At 45.4% G+C, this 18,274-nt stretch overlaps 1 protein-coding gene across 4 annotated transcripts in view; it reads left to right on the top strand.

Moving 5' to 3' along the window:
- LOC138267774 (cocaine esterase-like) overlaps window positions 1–18,274 on the top strand; it is a 403,040-nt gene that overhangs the window by 143,496 nt on the left and 241,270 nt on the right. For all 4 annotated transcript variants that reach the window (XM_069216971.1, XM_069216969.1, XM_069216970.1 and 1 more), the window contains 2 exons: window positions 15,295–15,502; window positions 17,528–17,666. In XM_069216971.1, the coding sequence (XP_069073072.1) occupies window positions 15,295–15,502; window positions 17,528–17,666 (347 nt within the window). The remainder of the gene's footprint in view (window positions 1–15,294; window positions 15,503–17,527; window positions 17,667–18,274) is intronic.

Raw genomic sequence — 18,274 nt, 5'->3', positions numbered from 1 at the left:
AGATCCATCGTATCTGGGATAGGCTCGATCCTTGAACCTATGTCCCAGTTTGCGATGTATTTCTCCAACCACTAGTGAAGCAAATCCCCACCTATTTGAAAGATACCACTGACGCCTTGGTCCTCCTCGACTCAATGCCATTCGACAAAAACACTGAACTTTTGATCACATTGGATGTAGAGGCCCTCTACAGCAACATCCCCCAGGAAGCAACCCTGGAGGTTAGATGTGAGCTGTTAGAAAGAAACGTGAATGATTCACGCACACCACCGGAATACATTCTGGACCTGGCTCACTTGACCTTGACTAGGAACTATTTCGAGTTCGAAAATCAGTTCTTCCTACAGACACAGGGGACCTCTATGGGAAGTACCTTTGCTCCTAGTCTGGCCTGTCTATACGTAGACAACTTTGAGAAACAAGTGGTACTCCATGAGGACAACCCATACCTGGAGCATATCAGACTCTGGAAACGATATATTGACAATATCTTGCCCATCTGGGCAGGATCCAGGGATGAAGCACACACCTTCATAACCTGGCTCAATATGGAAAATCCTTTCTTGACATTCACGATGACCATAGGGAATGACCAACTGCCCTTCCTCGATCTCTTAATCCATGAAAGTGATGGTGTGTTGGCCACAGAGGTCTATCAAAAACCGACGGACCGGAACAATCTACTACAATTTAAGAGTTTCCACCCTAGATCCCTGAGGGAGAATCTACCCGTAGGGCAATTTCTACGACTACAGCGCAAACTAATAGAGAGAGAGAGTACCCCAACCACGTGATTAGGAGAGCTTATAAAAGAGCACGTATTAACAATAGAGACCAGTTATTGCTACCCAGAATTAACAAACCAAAGACAGAGCAATTTTTTTTCGTGACTACGTTCAATCCACTATCCAACACAATCCAAAAGATCATCAGAGAAGGGTGGAAGATCCTGACATCAGGTGGTCTCCCCCTCGAACAACCCCCGCATGCATTCAAAAGAGCTACTAACATTCGGGACATGGTAGTCCACACCAGGCCCATAAAAAAAACCCTGACAAGACAAACCACCTTGTGGCAGATACCAGCACCAACCGGCCTCCACCCATGCGGGAATTGCTGCGTATGTAAATTCACACGGAAATCCACCACTGTAGAACTTGGTCTACAAACCCCGTGGCGTCAAAAGACACTTACAAACTGCAACAGCAAAAACGTGGTTTGTTTGATCATATGTCCTTGTGAACTCAAGTACATTGGTATGACAACAAGAAAGGTCAGCACTTGCATATGCGAGCACAGGAGTACGATCAGATGTAAACGGGATGCTACAAAACTAACAAGTCACTACGTAGCTAATAACCACTCCCCAGACGACATACAATGGACGGTATTAGAACAACTGCCACCCACAACCATGAACATGCCACAGAAGCTACTCTATTTTGAGCAACGCTGGGTCCGGAGATTACATACAGACAACAGCGGGCTGAATGATGACATTCCATGGGCCTCACTCAACAAGTGACCTTTCCTTTTCCTCCTTCTCCACCTCCCATTCCCCTTGCCACCCCCTCCACCCACCCCTCTTTTTCTTTTCAACCCCCCCCTTTCTATATACGCCTCTCCGTCCTTTATCTCACACCCCGGCTCCTCGCCCTATCCTCCACCCTTCTCGTCCTGATCCTTGTTCTTCCTTTCTTTTCATTCCCTCCCTCTCTTCCCCTGTACTTTCCAAACCCCACCCCTATTTTCTACTTCTTTGCCCTTCCTCCCTCTTGCTTTCCTACTTTCCCCTTTCTCCTCTCTCCCTCCCTGTTTCCCCCCCTTCCTTCTCCCCTTTTTTCTCCTCTGTTTTCTGGTTTCCCCTCGCCCCCGCCTTCTTTCCCTCTTCCCCTCTCCTGTTCCCCCCTCCTCCTCTATCTAATTTATTTTCCCTCTCTTCTCAAGTCCTCTCGTTTCCTTGTGCCTCCCTCTCGAGTTCTCTGCCCTTCTTCCCTCCTTCTTTTCCCCTTTCTCATCTTCCCTCCTCCTTTCTCTTTCTCCCCCCACCTTCCTCCAGTTCTCCACCCTTCCCCTCTTTCCTCTTTTTCCCCTTTCCCCCCTCCTTTTTTCCCCTCCCCTCCTCCCCGTACCCCCGCCTCCAGCCTTCCTCTTCCCTCTGTTTAGTTTTATTTATTTGGTTTATATTCATTTTTACTCGTTCCAGCAGTGATATGCCTGCGACTGGGCACAGTTCCCCAGCGAAGGCTGCCAGATCACTGCCCGTCTTTGCATCTGGGGACTACATTCCCCAGATGCCTTAGCGCATACGCGCATGTGCGCCACCTCCACTTCCTGGCCCCTTGGATATGGCGGTGGCCGCATCGCACCTTACCGCCGTCCCGCGATGTGTCTGGGGACTACTATCCCCAGACGCCCTAGCGCACTCACGCATGCGCTTCGTCTCACGTTTACCTCCTCGAGACCGGCTCCAATTGGCTGAGCAATTACTTGCAGGTGCGCCCAATCAAATACGGACATATAATCCACCCCTCCGCTGGACTCCATACCTCAAGCGGTCCAGAGAGGGTTCGGGATAGGTGCACAGCGAGCGCCTCCTTTGATGTAGTAAGTGCCGTTGCACTTACTGTACGGCGGATCACCAGCAACAACTCAGATAAGGCAGAAAGTCTCAATGTTGGAATGCACTTGTTTTTTCCCCCTTTTTTAACTTGCATGTACGAATGTTTGTGGTTTACCTAACCAATTGATATTTACTAGGGGCTTTCAAGTTCCTCCCACATTATATGAACGTTGATCTTCAGCTAACAGCCAGGTGCGTTAGCCCCCCTGTAGCAGGCACCTCCTCAGCCCCCAAGTAGCAACAAGGGATGGGCATTCTCCCCACTATTTCTAATGGACACCTAATGTGTATACCTACTTATTCATTTCTTAAACAGATGTCATCTATGTCTCTATTCCCTCCTCTCCCTCTTTTCTTCCCCTCGCTTCTTTCTCCTTTGTTCCTCCCCCCTTTTCCCCCCCAGAGTGTGACTATAAGGAGACACTCCCCCTCCTGGAATATGAGGCTAGTTGCCTCAATGATTAGGGTAAGGATATTCTTTTTCTCAACCACGTTTTCACTGTGTGCTCCGCATGACTTTCGCTTGCCGTGGCACCTGTCTTTATGTATATTTATATTCAATTTCTGAAATAGAGTGTGTTGTGTTGTGTCTGACTTATGAATTTACAATTTTTATCCCTTTAGGCCACCGCAAGGTAGTTCCTTGTCTAAGATAGGCCCTCTCAATCAATTCATCACAGTTGTGTTTTCTTTCCCCTTATTTTGAGGGGAGGTTTACCCATCTGCACTTAGCATGATGGTTAGGGATCCTAAGCCCTGAATAATGCCCCGAGACCTCTCAAAGCTCCTAGCAGTGGGCAGAAACATGTCGGCCAACTTTTAGTGAGGTGACCCAGTGAGTCCTTGTTCTCACTGTGGTGTCCCGCCCTGTTTTTTGTCGCACCAGTAGTTACCACTATTAAAGTGTAGATCACACACAGGCGACTGCCTAGGTGCTTTTATATCCCCCTAGCGTAGTTGGATCCCATTATCTCCAGATTTAGGCACTCATTCTGATTTCGGCGGGCGGCGGGCGCCGCCCGCCGGGCGGGAACCGCCACTTGGCCGCTCCGCGGTCAAAAGACCGCGGAGGCCATTCTGGGTTTCCCGCTGGGCCGGCGGGCGCCCGCCAAAGGAGCGCCCGCCGGTCCAGCGGGAAAGGCCCTGCAACAATGAAGCCGGCTCCGAATGGAGCCGGCGGAGTTGCAGGGGTGCGACGGGTGTAGTTGCACCTGTCGCGATTTTCACTGTCTGCAATGCAGACAGTGAAAATCTTTAGGGGGCCCTGTTAGGGGCCCCCTGCACTGCCCATGCCAGGGGCCCCACGAAACCCGTTCCCGCCATCCTGTTCCTGGCGATAAAAACCACCAGGAACAGGATGGTGGGAAGGGGGTCTGAATCTCCATGGCGGGGCTGCTTGCAGCGCCGCCATGGAGATTCAGCCCAAGCAGGGGAAATCCGGCGGGAAACGCCGGATTCCCTTTTCTGACCGCGGCGTCAGAATGGGCATTGAAGCACCGCCAGCCTGTTGGCGGTGCTTCCGTGGTCGTCGACCCTGGCGGTCATCAGAATGACCCCCATAATTTATTTACGCACTCCCTCCTGTTCTTTTAACGGCGAGGTTGAGTCCGCCCAGGTGGTACTATCCTACCTGGGTGGGGCTTGGTGGTCAAATGATGAAGCATGACACTTATATAGTGTGTGAGACCACCTAGTCCATAAAGGAAATTTTCCCTTCCCCCCCCTCCCACATTTGTCATAGCACCCACACCACGCATTCTCTGAACCCAAAGAGGTCGAGGAGCCCACGGTCATTCTCCCGTGTACAGAGCTCCACATTATTGGTGAACCCCATACTTGTGGTAACTATTCTTTCAAACTAGGGAGCTAGTATGGGACGCTTCCCACCAAAGATATTTCTCTAATCTCCCTTACAACTCTCTAGTAGTGTGATTATTGGAGAACCCAACTTACCTGCTTTCAGGGGGTCCTCTGGCAGGAGACGGGACACGGCGCTGCTGCCAGCAGCAGCGTCCGTCAGCAAAACACCGACTCCATGATACGGTCAGCGGTGTTTTGCTGGCGTGGCGCTGCTGCTGGCAGCAGCGCGACCTTACCGCCGTCCGCAGTCATGATCGTCGATGGAATACGGCCAGCCTTCTGGCGGCATTCCTTCTACGGTCATAATGCGGCTGGCAACTGGTAGCCACGGCGACGGTATGTTGGCGGGCGTTGCCATTGCGGTAGGCAGCATTTGCCACCAAAGTCATAATGAGGGCCTAAGTCTATTAGCCAAGGGGCTTTCTACTCATTTGGTTGAGATCATTCAGGGTGCTAGGCGACCTCCCGATATAAAATCTTATTGTACATTCTGGGTGTCTTTTCACAAATTGTACTCTAGTTACAATATCTTTGCTCTATCTTGTGTTTTTTTCTTCAGTCATGCAGTTTCTCAAGCATGTGTTTCGCCTTAATCTCTGCTTTTCTCAAATTTGCAGCCTCAATGCCTTGTGATCAAAGCTCTTAGGGATTTTTCTGACCCTAGATTGGAGGCAGACTCTTCCATTTCTAGGTTGTTTAGAAATGTTTCTGTTTCTAAACCTGTGTCAGATTCTATCTCTCTGGCATGGGCTTTCCTTCAATGTGAAAGGTTTTACAGGTTCATCCCTTTTGACCTTTGGAAGAGGTAGATTTAAAATGTCTGTCTTTTAAAGTTCTGTTCTTGGTAGCTATTACTTCTGTGCATAGAATTGGGAAACTATGAACTTTAAAGTTTCATTGTCCGTTTATCAGATATCTGAAGGATGGTGTTCTACTTATGCCTGATCTTACTTTCATTCCTAAAGTAAATTCTATTTTTCACAGTTCACAGAAGATCACATCTTTCTATCCTTCTCCTTCAGCTGCTGAAGAAATATTGTTGAGTACCTTGGATTTTAAATGAGCTCTATCAATGTATATTGATAGGTTTCAGCATTTCAAGAAATCTGATCATTTATTTGACATTTGATTACGCTGGAAGGAGTAAGAAGGCTATGATGCGGACTTTGAGCAGATGGATAATGTCAGCTATATCTTTGGCAGAACAACATGGTACTTGAAATCTTTCAGTTCAAGGAAGGTCAACAAGAGGGATAGCAACATTCTAGGCTGAATTGCAGGGAGTATCTAATCAGGAGATCTGCAGAGCTGCAGCGTAGTCATCAGATCATACTTTTGTCAGACATTATGGGTTAAGTAATGTGACAGACTTGTATTTAAGTTTGGTTGAAGGGGGCTCTCAAATCTGTTATGTCATGATTTATCTTACACTGCTTTCTATTGTGTTCCTTCTTCCAACACAAAAATTTGGGTGTAACATAATTAAGATTTGAACAGAAATGTGTTCTTTAACTTGGTTAGGATGAGGAATAGGGATCTAGATGTAATGGCTTATTACTAACCTCTAATCTTTATAGCTCCTAGTGCATCTCGTTCTAGTCACAATCATTATCATTGCACGTCACCTATCCACCCTCCTTTGAATTCTTTGATGGAACTTGGATATGTGCAGGAGAAGCCTGGAAGTACGCTTCCAGGCATTGGTGGGTGGCCTAGCATTTTTTGGGGATTCACTTGGTTTGTTTGTGTCTAAATTTGGCAAGCACCTTAAATAGTATTGACTAGGTTGAGGAAAAGATGGATAACAATAATAATGGTTAACGTAAACACTCAGGCCATTTTTCTGCAAAATGTACCATAAAGTATTCAAATTATAAAGTGTGGCACTAATTAACAGATATTACAATGGTGACAAAACCACTGCACACACTTGTAACACTTAATAGTGCATGCAATATTTGTCTAATCTCGCTCCAGGGATCTGTACAGCACAGGCAATAAAAAGTGGTACAATTAATGCATACATGCTGCTTTGTATACATCACTCCAGCTAGACATAGTTTCAGGATGTCAGTGGGAAATAGTGCACTCTAAAGGTACAGGCATCAATCAATCAAAGGCCATGTTTCTAGCCCTAGGATTTTAGTGCACATTGGGAGCTGTAATCTTTGTTTTCTTAATTTGACCACATTGAACTAACATACCTGAAATCAATGATTTGTAAAAGGAAGGCCTGGAGATAATAACATTCAAGAAATGGCACATAGAGCTATCTGATGACTATAGGTGTAATCTGAGATCTATAGAGATACATATTTATATGTGTGATTATATCAAACTGGCCTACAACAGAATGAACAGAAAGACTGAAATGCATTTATGCATCTATTTGATCATTCTAAGTGTGGAAATGTTTGTTTAGGATGGATACTGGAGACTTTCATCGCCCCCGTAGAAGTGGTTTGTCCACAGAGAGGCCAAGGTTTGAAAGGGCATAGAGACTCTACTACTTTTGACATCAAAATCTGAACTGAAAGTGGACTTGCTACTCAGCATCGACTAATCACCCTTCCATCCATCTGTCTATTGATCCACCTATTCATAATCCTTTCTGCTTGTTGATAAGTTCGACCACCTAAATGTACCTATATGTGTGTTGATTGTGACTGTATGCATATTTGTGTAGCTGTTGTCTTTGCATGTTTGTATGTGAAATGTTGGATTATTAGTTTAAGGAATAATCCAAACAAAATAGAATTCTAGTGTTTTTCTAGGGAAACCGAGTTTCATTGAGAAAAAGTGTGTTTAACCCCTAGTAGCAATAACAGAAATTTGCATGCTTTTCCCCACGGAAATATGTTGAGTACTTAAGCAGCATGTTGCAATGTTATGTTGCAGTGACAGCAGCTCTGGGATACTTAGATGTGGTGGCCATCACTAGATTGCCATGCCCGGGGCAACCATAGGATGTATGGCAGTCCTGGGCAAAGAAATACAAAAATAGACCCAATGTTATGGGAGATAACTTCCAGTGTGGGAGTTTGTATTTGAAAAACAGAAAGAATCCCTAAATGGGAGAAACAAATAATCCAAATCTCCCAATCTGCCAGGAGACCAAATCTCACATGGTAGGGGGAGTCAAGCTCAACTACTCACTACAGCAAAATCATGTCTATTCTACTCCCAAATGGCCTGTGATTCTTCCATAAAAGAGTACTCATTTTCCTCTTTATAGCCATAGAACTGTGGGAGGCTATGTGCTGCTCTAACTTTTGAGAATCACTTCCAGATCTTGGGTTCAAGGGAGAACAGGTCCATAACGCAGTACCTTGCCAGTTAGACCCAGCATCAGATTAATGTTCTTCTGCTCTTGGAAAGTACAGTTGTTTGTGCCGGTGGTAAAAATATTTTCTTACAGGGGTAGCTAGCCATTGATTGATGATAACTCCTAATCCAAACCTAAAATCACTCCAAGGTTCCAGAAATCCCTGTTCTTGGAGGCATCCATGATGGCAAGACCCCCATTTCATGATGCAGAGCTCCGAATCCCCACCCTGAGACCTTCCTGTTGAGAGGAAGGAGCTCCCTTGAGAGAACAAGCTAAATTGGTCCTGAAGCCTGCCCCTCACACCTTTGGGAGAGGAGACACCTTGCCTGGCAGCAGAGCAGCAGCAAAGACACCCCAACACAATCACACTATTTACCATAAACATGTTTTTCTGGAAGGTTCCTACCAACGTTTTGTAAAGCTGTCTGCTGCCCCGTCCACTCACTCTCCCAAATTCCAAGATAGGTACCATTGGATGGATTTCACTTGTTATCAACAACAAAATACTGCCACTGGAGAAGGAACATAGTCGGTAGTGAATTCTTACTATTAAGACTTTCAGACACTGATGAACAATTACTTATCAAATCATCTATCTAGTACATTTATCAAGTAATGATTACCAATGAATTGGATGTTTGATATATATGAAACATCTAGTCTCCACCATTTATGATGTAATATTAACACTGATTACTTAACTGGGACAGACTCTCTGTTTATAGTGCATGGTTGATTTGATGATAGATCAAATTCAGGACTTTTCAATGATAGATTAAATTCAGGACTACTATAAAGGATAAACAATATATATTTTTGATGACAATATCAAATTGAAGGCTATCCAAAATTGTCAACAATCTATATTTTCTAATTCTAAATGACCTGAGGAACCTATTTGTGCAAACCAGATCTCCTGTGCCTCGACTGGCTGGTCAGTAGAACACTCTTAACATATTTGTCAGATTTTTAGCTCTGCTGGGTCTCCTGATTGTTATGTTACCAGACAGCAATGGGTCTTCTGGGGTTTCAAGGTGTCCATGGGGAATCAACTGGGTGCAGTCCATTCTGGAAATTTGCAAAGCAACTGACATCAAATGATAGTTTAGAGTACCTGTCTTTCATTTGAAAGTATGGCTTTACGTAAACTTACCACAAGCATATATATTTAACATCTACACAGTCTGTGGCTTCTGTCAGTGTGTGCCAGACCTCTCTCACCATTATTTGCTGTCCAGGACAACATGATGAATATTAGTTTTGTCAGAATTTCAGCATTTCTTCCCAAAACATGCTGAATTCCTCAAGTCCTCATCACACAGGAAGATATCTCTGCCAAGGATTGTCCAACAAATGTATTTCCATTGTATCTATAGTGCGGGGCTATCAGACATGCATGGGTTTTCACTGGGTTTGAGTAGGTATACACACACTAAACATCAGGGATTGGTTTTTATGGAGATATCTACAGTATTTGTGTCCAGTCAGCTGTCAGGGAACCCTACCAACCCCTCCACTGAAATCTACCAGCCCAATGCATTTGTAAAATGTAGTGAAGCAGGTGAATCCATGGTGATGTGACTTCTCTGAATCCAGCACGTGGCAGAAAGCTCCATAGCCTGGCAAACAGCAACAATCCCCCAACCAACAGTACCATGCTTCTCTTGATAAAAACAGTTACCCCACATGTGTGGGCTGGCATATTGGCCTGTACAGGAATCGGCCTACGAAGAACAAATTGACAAAACTGGGATTACATTTGGTCAACATTTTGGCCTGTTTCTGCCTATCACGATATGTCTACCCACATACATGAGGAACTATATGTGGAATTGTAAAAACACTGGGTGAAAAGGCTTTTGCTGTCTTCATAACTTCCACAACTTTCAGAATTCAAAGAAGAAAATAAGCCTGAATATTCATCAAAGACATATACAGAAATAATGCATCAAATATTGCTCCTGTTGCCCACAAAATGAGGGCTGCCATTGTTCATGAAACCAGGCACTCACCTTAGGCATTTAAGCCAATACTCTACTGGTGCACATCACCTTTTGAATCCTGGGTGTGTATTGCCCTGTGTTGCTTTTATATGTATCACCCCATGTTCCCATATGGAACATTATTCTGTGCTAACCAGCAGCAATCAATTGACCTCTGTTGCCAGTTTCACACCATCTTGTGCTCCCCCATATGTGTCTGATACACATTACCATGTGGCTTCTGCAGCCCAATGCCCACAATTATGAATGAATAATTGCATGAATGTCTTCACGTTTGTTGGTATTTATATGTTCATGTGTGACTTTATGTCTTTTGTTCTATGTTCATTTTCTGTTTACATATACACCTGAATGCACTTTGCCTTTGTGTGAATGTTTGTTCAGGTTTAGCTTTAATTATGCTAGAGGTGGCACTGACATTCCAAATCCCTTTGGAGAGACAGTAATAAGTGGTTCAAATTGCCTATGGTCAGGCTCTACACCTACCTAACAACTCAGGCAACCTACTGTAGGGCCCACCATGCAGCAGGGGGTGCTCCTTTTCCACTAAATGGCCAACCCTTTCTCACTCTGTAGCAAGTCCTTGCTTTGTATGACCTTTGATCATGCACAGTGGGTGGTAGCTGGGACTACTACCAGGCCTTGGCCCCAACCCTTAGTGTAGCAAACTCTCCCTATGTATGAAATAAATTCAGCCATGTGCAGCCGCAGTTAGACCACTCCTCGTGTCCAACATTATGTGAATCCATACCCACTGTGCAGCTACTTTGTCCATGTGCTATGTGGTAGGCCACAGGGTAGAACCCCAGCCATCAATACTAAAACCTTTGCTGCACAAGGGTTGGTTAAAGGAGCTGGCCATACTACCCAATATGCTGTCAAGTTCTAATGCCATAGTCTTCAGACAGTTCACTATTCAGTACAATCACCCTCCTGCACACAGCCTTTGCCAAAAGCACAGTTGGTGTTGGCCATAGAGTCTGTCCTGCAAATAGACTCTCCTTCAGCCTCCAATGCAGCAAGTCTGTTCGTGGGATTACCCCACTGCACACGACCACTAGGCTGTTACAGGGCCTAAGTAGGTGCTTAGATGTTTTAATGTTTTAAAAGATTTTCCAAGAACGTTGCCAGGCCCTGTGCCTCCGAACAAGCTTGGTATAACTATCAGACAAGCACAGAATGCTATGAATGAAGGACTTCATCTGAGCTCTGTAGCTCCCTGAGTATGTTACTAATACTGACATAGTGCTATATTGAGACTGGTGAGTCAATTACACCTCACCAAATGATGGGGTTTGAATTGCGTGTTTACTCATCAAAATTGCGTGTCCAGGTCATTGACCAAGATAGGCTGTTGCCTAGGAAAATATGATACCCATCTGAGGGTGGTCTAAGAGTGAAAGAAAATGGGGTCCCTTTCACTTTCTTCCCAGTGTCAGTGACTGAATACTGACTTTTTTCCCCTACCACTGTACATTCAATGCAATATCAACCAGCCCTGTAACTGAATTGTGTATTCAAGACGGTCTCAGACTGCCATTTGGAAGGACAATCCAGAAATAGGCCCATGAGAAGGTATTGTGCTCGTGGAATTTTCCAATCTCACATTGTTCCGAAAATTTGCATTAAAGCAGATTCCCCAGGTCATCATGGACTGGTTTGCCAAATTCTGCAGCTATGAAGCAATAAAATTACGACCCAAAACAGCAACATTTACAATATTATGTGACATGCACACAATGTGCTTATCACAAAAATACTGTGGTCCACTCAACAAGCCAGCACGGTGCAGCGAGCGTGAGCTGTAAAAGAGGGATGTCTGATGCCAGAGAGAGTGCAGATTTCAATTTAAAATGTGCTCTCTTTCTGTCTCTCTGGCACCACCCTGACATATATTATCAGCGTGAAATGTATTACGCTGTAGGCAGCTGTTAATGTGGCGCCATCCACCCACCTCCCATTTTAATGTAAGTTGGGAGAAGTGGGGGGAGTATTAGCAACTCCCTTCAGTAGCACGTATTTCACGCTGTTCAATGCATGGGGGTTGAGGAGTGATGGGCTAGAAAAGGTGAAAGAGCAAACTGCACTGAGAGGGGCTGGAATAAAGGTGATAGGGGAGTGATGGGAAAAAGCTTAAATGCAAAGAGAGGGGCAATGGGTGAGTACCATAATGGGAAGCTTAGTGAGAAGGAGGACTGCCAGAGACAGGTGGGCCAGAGAGCTAAAACAAGCGACGGAGGGAGGAGGACAGGACTGGTGACCAGGAGAAAATACTGCCAAAGGCGGGAATGCACTCATACCCAGGGGTGGCACCTCCATAAGGGCAGAGGAGCATTGCCTATCCGCCAGCAGCGGCATCTGCAAATCTTTTCCCAAAAAATGATCATAAACTGAGTTTAAGATCGTTTTTTGGGAAAGGGGGCAGGCCACAGGGTGACGTGCACTGAGGGGGAGTGTTGTGCACACAGTTGCTGGGCTGGAGAGAGCCTGCACAGGCTCTCAGTCTGCCTGGGATCGCCCTGGCTGGGCGCTCTCTGCCAATCCTGACGCTGCTTTGAGCAGGGCCAGGATTGGCCGCATGCTGGGAGCCTGCAGTCAACGAGGGACAGAGAGAGGAGCGGCGCGCTTGGGAGGAGGTGAGTGTTTTTTTTTTTTTTTTACAATTTATTTAATCCCCGCGTGCATGCCGCCCGCCCCTTCAGGTAGCATGAGCAGTGACTGCGAAACACACATGAGCTCTGAAGGGGAGTGCACAACACTCACCCTCAGTGCACGTCATCCCCGTGGCCCCGCTCCTTTTCCCAAAAAACAATCATAAACACAGTTAATGATTGTCTTTTGGGAAAAGGTTTGCAGCTGCCACTGCTGGCGGGGGGCATCAACGCTCCTCCGCCCTTATGGAGAAGCCGCTCCTGGTGTTTGGCCGGACATCTTGGACCAGCCAAACACACATGCTCACAGGGCTCTCTCCAGCCCAGCAACACATTTGCTGGGCTGGTGAGAGCCTGCACAGGCTCCCAGTCTGCCTGGGAGCGCCCTGACTAGGCACTCCTAGCCAATCCTGACGCTGCTTTGAGCAGTGCCAAGATTGTCCGCAGGGAAGGCTGTGAGCCTGTGCCTGCAGTCAACGAGGGACAGAGAGAGGAGCGGCGCTAATTTAATTCTCCCCCTGCGCATGCCGCCCTGCCACTTCAGCTAGCATGAGCTGCAACTGCTCATACCTGCTGTGCCCCCGGCTTCATCGGTCTTTTTCTCATGGTTAAAATCGCCTGGCCTTTTATTTTGAGTCTCGGAGGTTGACTATGCCTGCAGGAAGCTCATAGTGGTTTCACACGCTGGGCAGAGTAGGAGAGAAAAGAAAAACACCTCTCTCCGACTCACCCTCCTTAAAATGACTTGTTGCAGAGTTTTAAAAAAGGAGGATTTAACCAAGTTTCTATTTTTTTAGAAAGATTTTGCAGGACTTTTGTAAAAAAACACTTTTTTTTTTTTTACAAAAGTTCGAACTTCACAATTACTTTGCAGATCGAGAAATTGCTAAATCCTAGAGGGTTTAAGTCAGCAATTTCACATGGTTTTTGCACAGTTGGTAATCGTTCTGGCAGAAACCGTTTTGCAGAAATATTTCCTGCTCAAACCATTCTCTTGCTGGTGTTTCACAAGATGCTATTCTAGCTGAAGTGTTCCCTCGTATGAAAATTTCATTTGATGAAACGGCAAACCCCATTTTTGCAACATTTAGAGAGGTAAATAATCAACCCAGAGGTATGCAGTTGTTTTGACGACTGTAAATAAGAAGCTATGAAATTCAGAGCTTTTCAGAGGTACGACGCAGTTATTGAGTATGGAGAAACATTTATAAATGGTCCCAATCTTTGTAAGTGTTAAAATAAGTTTTAAAATAAGCCCATGTGTTGCACTTCTGACACTGCATTATACAAAGTGCCTTTGGTGTGCTACATTTGTGTGTGCCCACTTTTTGTGGCTCTGCGGCACTATGGTATTAGAGAAGAGACCACAGACATTTACTCGGCCCCTTCAGTAATATGGATCATGCCAGCTCTAAATAGAAGAGCCCATGCAATTGAAGGGATCTTTGCACCCACATGTTACCGGTTCAGCTACAGTTGCAAAGAGGCAGACAGGAGGGGCCCTGACTATGCACCACATAGAGGTGGCACACAGTCAGTGCATCCCACCAGGGTACCCCTTGGCTGGGGCACAGTGATCCCAGCCACCCCCAGGCACCCCCCTCCATACAGGTCGAGGCACTCATTGCACCTGCCTGCATGGGGATACCCCGCCTTTGAAACTCAGACCAGGCTGCTGCATGCAGGGTAAAGCAGCCCAGTGGCTTCAAAAACCGATCTGCCTTTCAAAAGTGTACTATTCAGAAAGTAGGCACACGTTTCAGCTAGAAGTCTGTAGAGTGCATGATCTTTAACAGGGTGCAGAGTCCAAGTCTGTCTCTGAAGCACCCACTTAAGGGTGAGCCACAGAACTGGACATGGAGATCTACATGCAGTCCATTGTGCACTCTCATTAAAATCCAGCCTTGCATTTGCATATCAGGCCATCTGTAATCCTAGGTATATTTTCCTATCACATCTTAAAGTTCAGCTAATAAAGGAGAAACACAAAGGGGGTCATTCCAACCCCGGCGGTCAAGGACCGCCGGGGCCGGGGTCGGCGGGAGCACCGCCAACAGGCTGGCAGTGCCCCGCAGGGCATTCTCACCGCGGCGGTTTGGCCGCGGTCAGAACAGGAAAACCGGCGGTGTCCCGCCGGTTTTCCGCTGCCCTGGGAATCCCCCATGGCGGCGCAGCTTGCTGCGCCGCCATGGGGGATTCCGACCCCCTCACCGCCATCCTGTTCCTGGCGGTTCCGACCGCCAGGAACAGGATGGCGGTGAGGGGTGTCGTGGGGCCCCTGGGGGCCCCTGCAGTGCCCATGGGGGCCCCCGTAAGAGGGCCCCACTTTGAATTTCAGTGTCTGCTTTGCAGACACTGAAATTTGCGACGGGTGCCACTGCACCCGTCGCACACCTTCCACTCCGCCGGCTCCATTCGGAGCCGGCTTCCTCGTGGAAGGGTGTTTCCCACTGGGCTGGCGGACGGCCTTTTGGCGGTCGCCCGCCAGCCCAGTGGGAAACCCAGAATGACCGCCGCAGTCTTCTGACCGCGGGACGGTCTTCTGGCGGTCCCAGCCAGGCCGGCGGCTACCGCCGCCGGCGGGGGTCAGAATGACCCCCAAAGAGTTTTGAAGTTCAAACCTGAAAATGTAGCGAGCAAAAGCTAGTTCTGAGGAGGCACGATGGTAGGGAATTCTGCAATATGAAACTTGACTGCAATATTGGTTTCAGGGATGAACCAGAAAAGCATTCCGAGGCATAGTCACACGAAGAAAGATGTGAGGACAAAATTATGATTCTTTACTTGTGTCTTGAAAAAAAAGACTTAAGTATTTGTATTTTTTTGCAGGACTTGGGGATGGACCACCACCGACTGTAAATACCCGTTATGGAAAACTCAAAGGAAGACGTCTGAGCGTGAAGGGAACAGATCAAGCAGTAGATGGGTATTTTGGAATTCCTTTTGCAAAACCACCAGTTGGACCCCTGAGATTTTCTCCTCCAAAGCCTGCTGAACCTTGGAACAACATCAGGGATGCAAGCGCCTACCCTCCAATGTAATCCATGACAATTTACCTCCTATCAATGTCTGTCTGCTTTCATAATCCTACATGACTCTTTTAAAGGTAGCACGCATCATCACAAATCAGACACATCTGGGGAGCGAGTATTACACATATTAGTGTGATAGTCCTTTGTGCAATATCTTTACCACCTGCAGATGGAAAGATGAAATGTTCTGAAGCAGGATCCTGTCTCTGTCAAATAAGTCATCTACCTTTAGATTTCCTCTTTTGGATAATTGCGACTGGTGTTGCCACTATTGTTTGTGTCATTTCCACTTTCCTTAATGTTTCATTCTCCTTAGGTTTCTCCTTGGGGCCTTCCTTTGTTTTCTTCTACCTCAGAAAAGTGTTTAATTTGTCAAATGGGAAGCAGATGGTTCTGCTCCAGCCCCATTTCCTAGACACTAGACCATATTTCTACTTTTTTTGCGCCGCATTTGCGTCATTTTTTGACGCGCAAACGGCGCAAACTTGGTTAAAATGGAAGGCCTGTTCATTTTGGTTACTTAATTGCTTTGCTCATTTCACTAGATTTCCAGCCACTAATAATTAGGGCAGAGGACAGACAATTCATAGCCACTATGTCGTATTGTAGTGTTTTCTCTTTCATCCCTGCCCAATTGGCTTGTTGTAGGAAACAGACCCTAAAGCGAACATGATAGTTCAGACAGTCTAAACAGGGCTATCCAGACATTTTCCCTCAGACCAGAACTGATTTGAGCGTCTAAAGTTATTTCTATTACAGAACTTTGTCTTGTCACATGCGCCCTTTAATCGTGTTCAGCATTCTTATCTCAGTGCCGTCTTTAGCTAAAACACCTAAGGTCTGAATCAGATGAGTGTGGTAATGCGATTTTCACCAAAATTGGGAAGTCCCAACCATTTTCACCAACCTTCCCTGGGGGAAGGCAGATAGAATGTTCTGGCACTTGTGGTGTGGCTTGGTGAAAATACTATCAAATCACTCATCTGATTTTTTGGCGTGGCAGCCGCCATTATTTACTGCAGCTTATCTCTTGCTTCTCTCTTGTGCGCAGAAAAACCTCAAAGAGAAAACATCGGGTACATCAGGGGTATTTTTAATGTGGGTTGTGAAAATGTAACCCCACTTTGAGAAACATTTCCAGTGTATATATTCATGGCAGAAGATCCACCATGCTTCCATAGCAAAGTGGGTTCCCTTTTATAGCAGTAAAGGCAAGGGAATCAATGTTTGAGAGGTTGCCGAAACAGGAATCAGGCCCCTGTTCTTTTAAAATGACATAGCACTGACATGACATTGAATTTATAGGTCGGAATTATTTGTTTCATAAGGTGTCTGAATTCCAAATCCTTTACCACCCTCAGAAATAAACCTTCACTGCTCCTCTCACTACTCTTGCAGAGTCAGTCCTACAAAGGGAGTAATGTGCTTATCTATTGGGTGCAATAATACCTGCAGCTCTAGGATACTAATGGTACGCAACAGTACCCACTATACATATGTCCTAGTAGCCTCTGACTCCCAGACAAACCAGAGACAATGCACCACAAATATACAGAATGACATTTACTCTGCAATATTCACCATGGCTTCGACAAAGAAGGCTCCCGGCTCATTGCATCTGAAGAAAAACTATCTGACCTATTTGACCTATTTCAAAACCTCTCATCACCCGCCAAGAATCTCCTTTCCATTACTTATCACCTCAAGATGTGTTTTGTACAAGACTTTGTTGTCCTCTTTTCCAAACTTTACAACCTTCTCTCACAGCTTCAGAACACTCTCATCCCTCTACCTTGCACAAGGGTGTACACTTGGCTTTTACGGTTCGACTAATCCTAGACATTGATGCAAAAATAAAAAAATAGTAACCGTAAGAATAAAAAATAGGAGTAACAACAGCATTATTATTATTATTATTGTTATTATTATTATTATTATTAGTATATATACAAAGGATACCACTTACTATATTTTAGAGAATTTGGAATTACATTTCTGCTTGCTTATTTTTATGTTCTTATCATTTTTAGGTGCCTGCAAAACGTGAACATGTCAATACATTTACAAGAAGTGTTGCAGATTGGAATGCCTGTGCTGACACATTCGGAAGATTGCTTGTATCTCAACATTTATACTCCAGCAACCACTGGCCAGAAGGCTAGACTGCCAGTAAGAAAAACAAGTCGTTATCCTAAAAAGTGCAATAAGTATGAGAGAATAAACAATGTTGCAGTGCAATGCAGAGAACACTCCGCAATAAGATCTAGGTGTGCTGCAGGGGTTTGAGATTTTATTACATAAACATTCCTATCTAAGTGCTGTGGAGATCGCTTTATTAAGACCCTTATTAGCCAGGGTGGACAAATGTATTGATACTGGAACTTTAGAGAATCTTGTCCAACGAGTGGAACATAAAACCAAGGGGCATATTTATACTCTGTTTGCATCGAATTAGTGTCATTTCTTTTTAACTCTAATTCGGTGTAAAACTAACTCCATATTTATACTTTGGTGCTAGCCCCCTCTAGCGCCAAATTTATGGAGTTAAAGTCATTTTTTGAAAGTAGAGACCTACCTTTCCTTAATGAGATGCAAGGTAGGTGTTCCCGTGCAAAAAATGACTCCAAGGCCTTAACGCCATATTTAGGGGCATATTTATACTCTGCGGCGTATTTATACTCTGTTTGCACCGAATTAGCATCATTTTTTTAACTCTAATTTGGTGCAAATCTAACTCCATATTTATACTTTGGTGCTATGATTTATACTTTTTTTGC

The sequence above is a fragment of the Pleurodeles waltl genome, chromosome 12, assembly GCF_031143425.1.
Source record: "Pleurodeles waltl isolate 20211129_DDA chromosome 12, aPleWal1.hap1.20221129, whole genome shotgun sequence".
Taxonomy (NCBI): domain Eukaryota; kingdom Metazoa; phylum Chordata; class Amphibia; order Caudata; family Salamandridae; genus Pleurodeles; species Pleurodeles waltl.
This window is presented reverse-complemented; position numbering and strand designations above follow the sequence as displayed.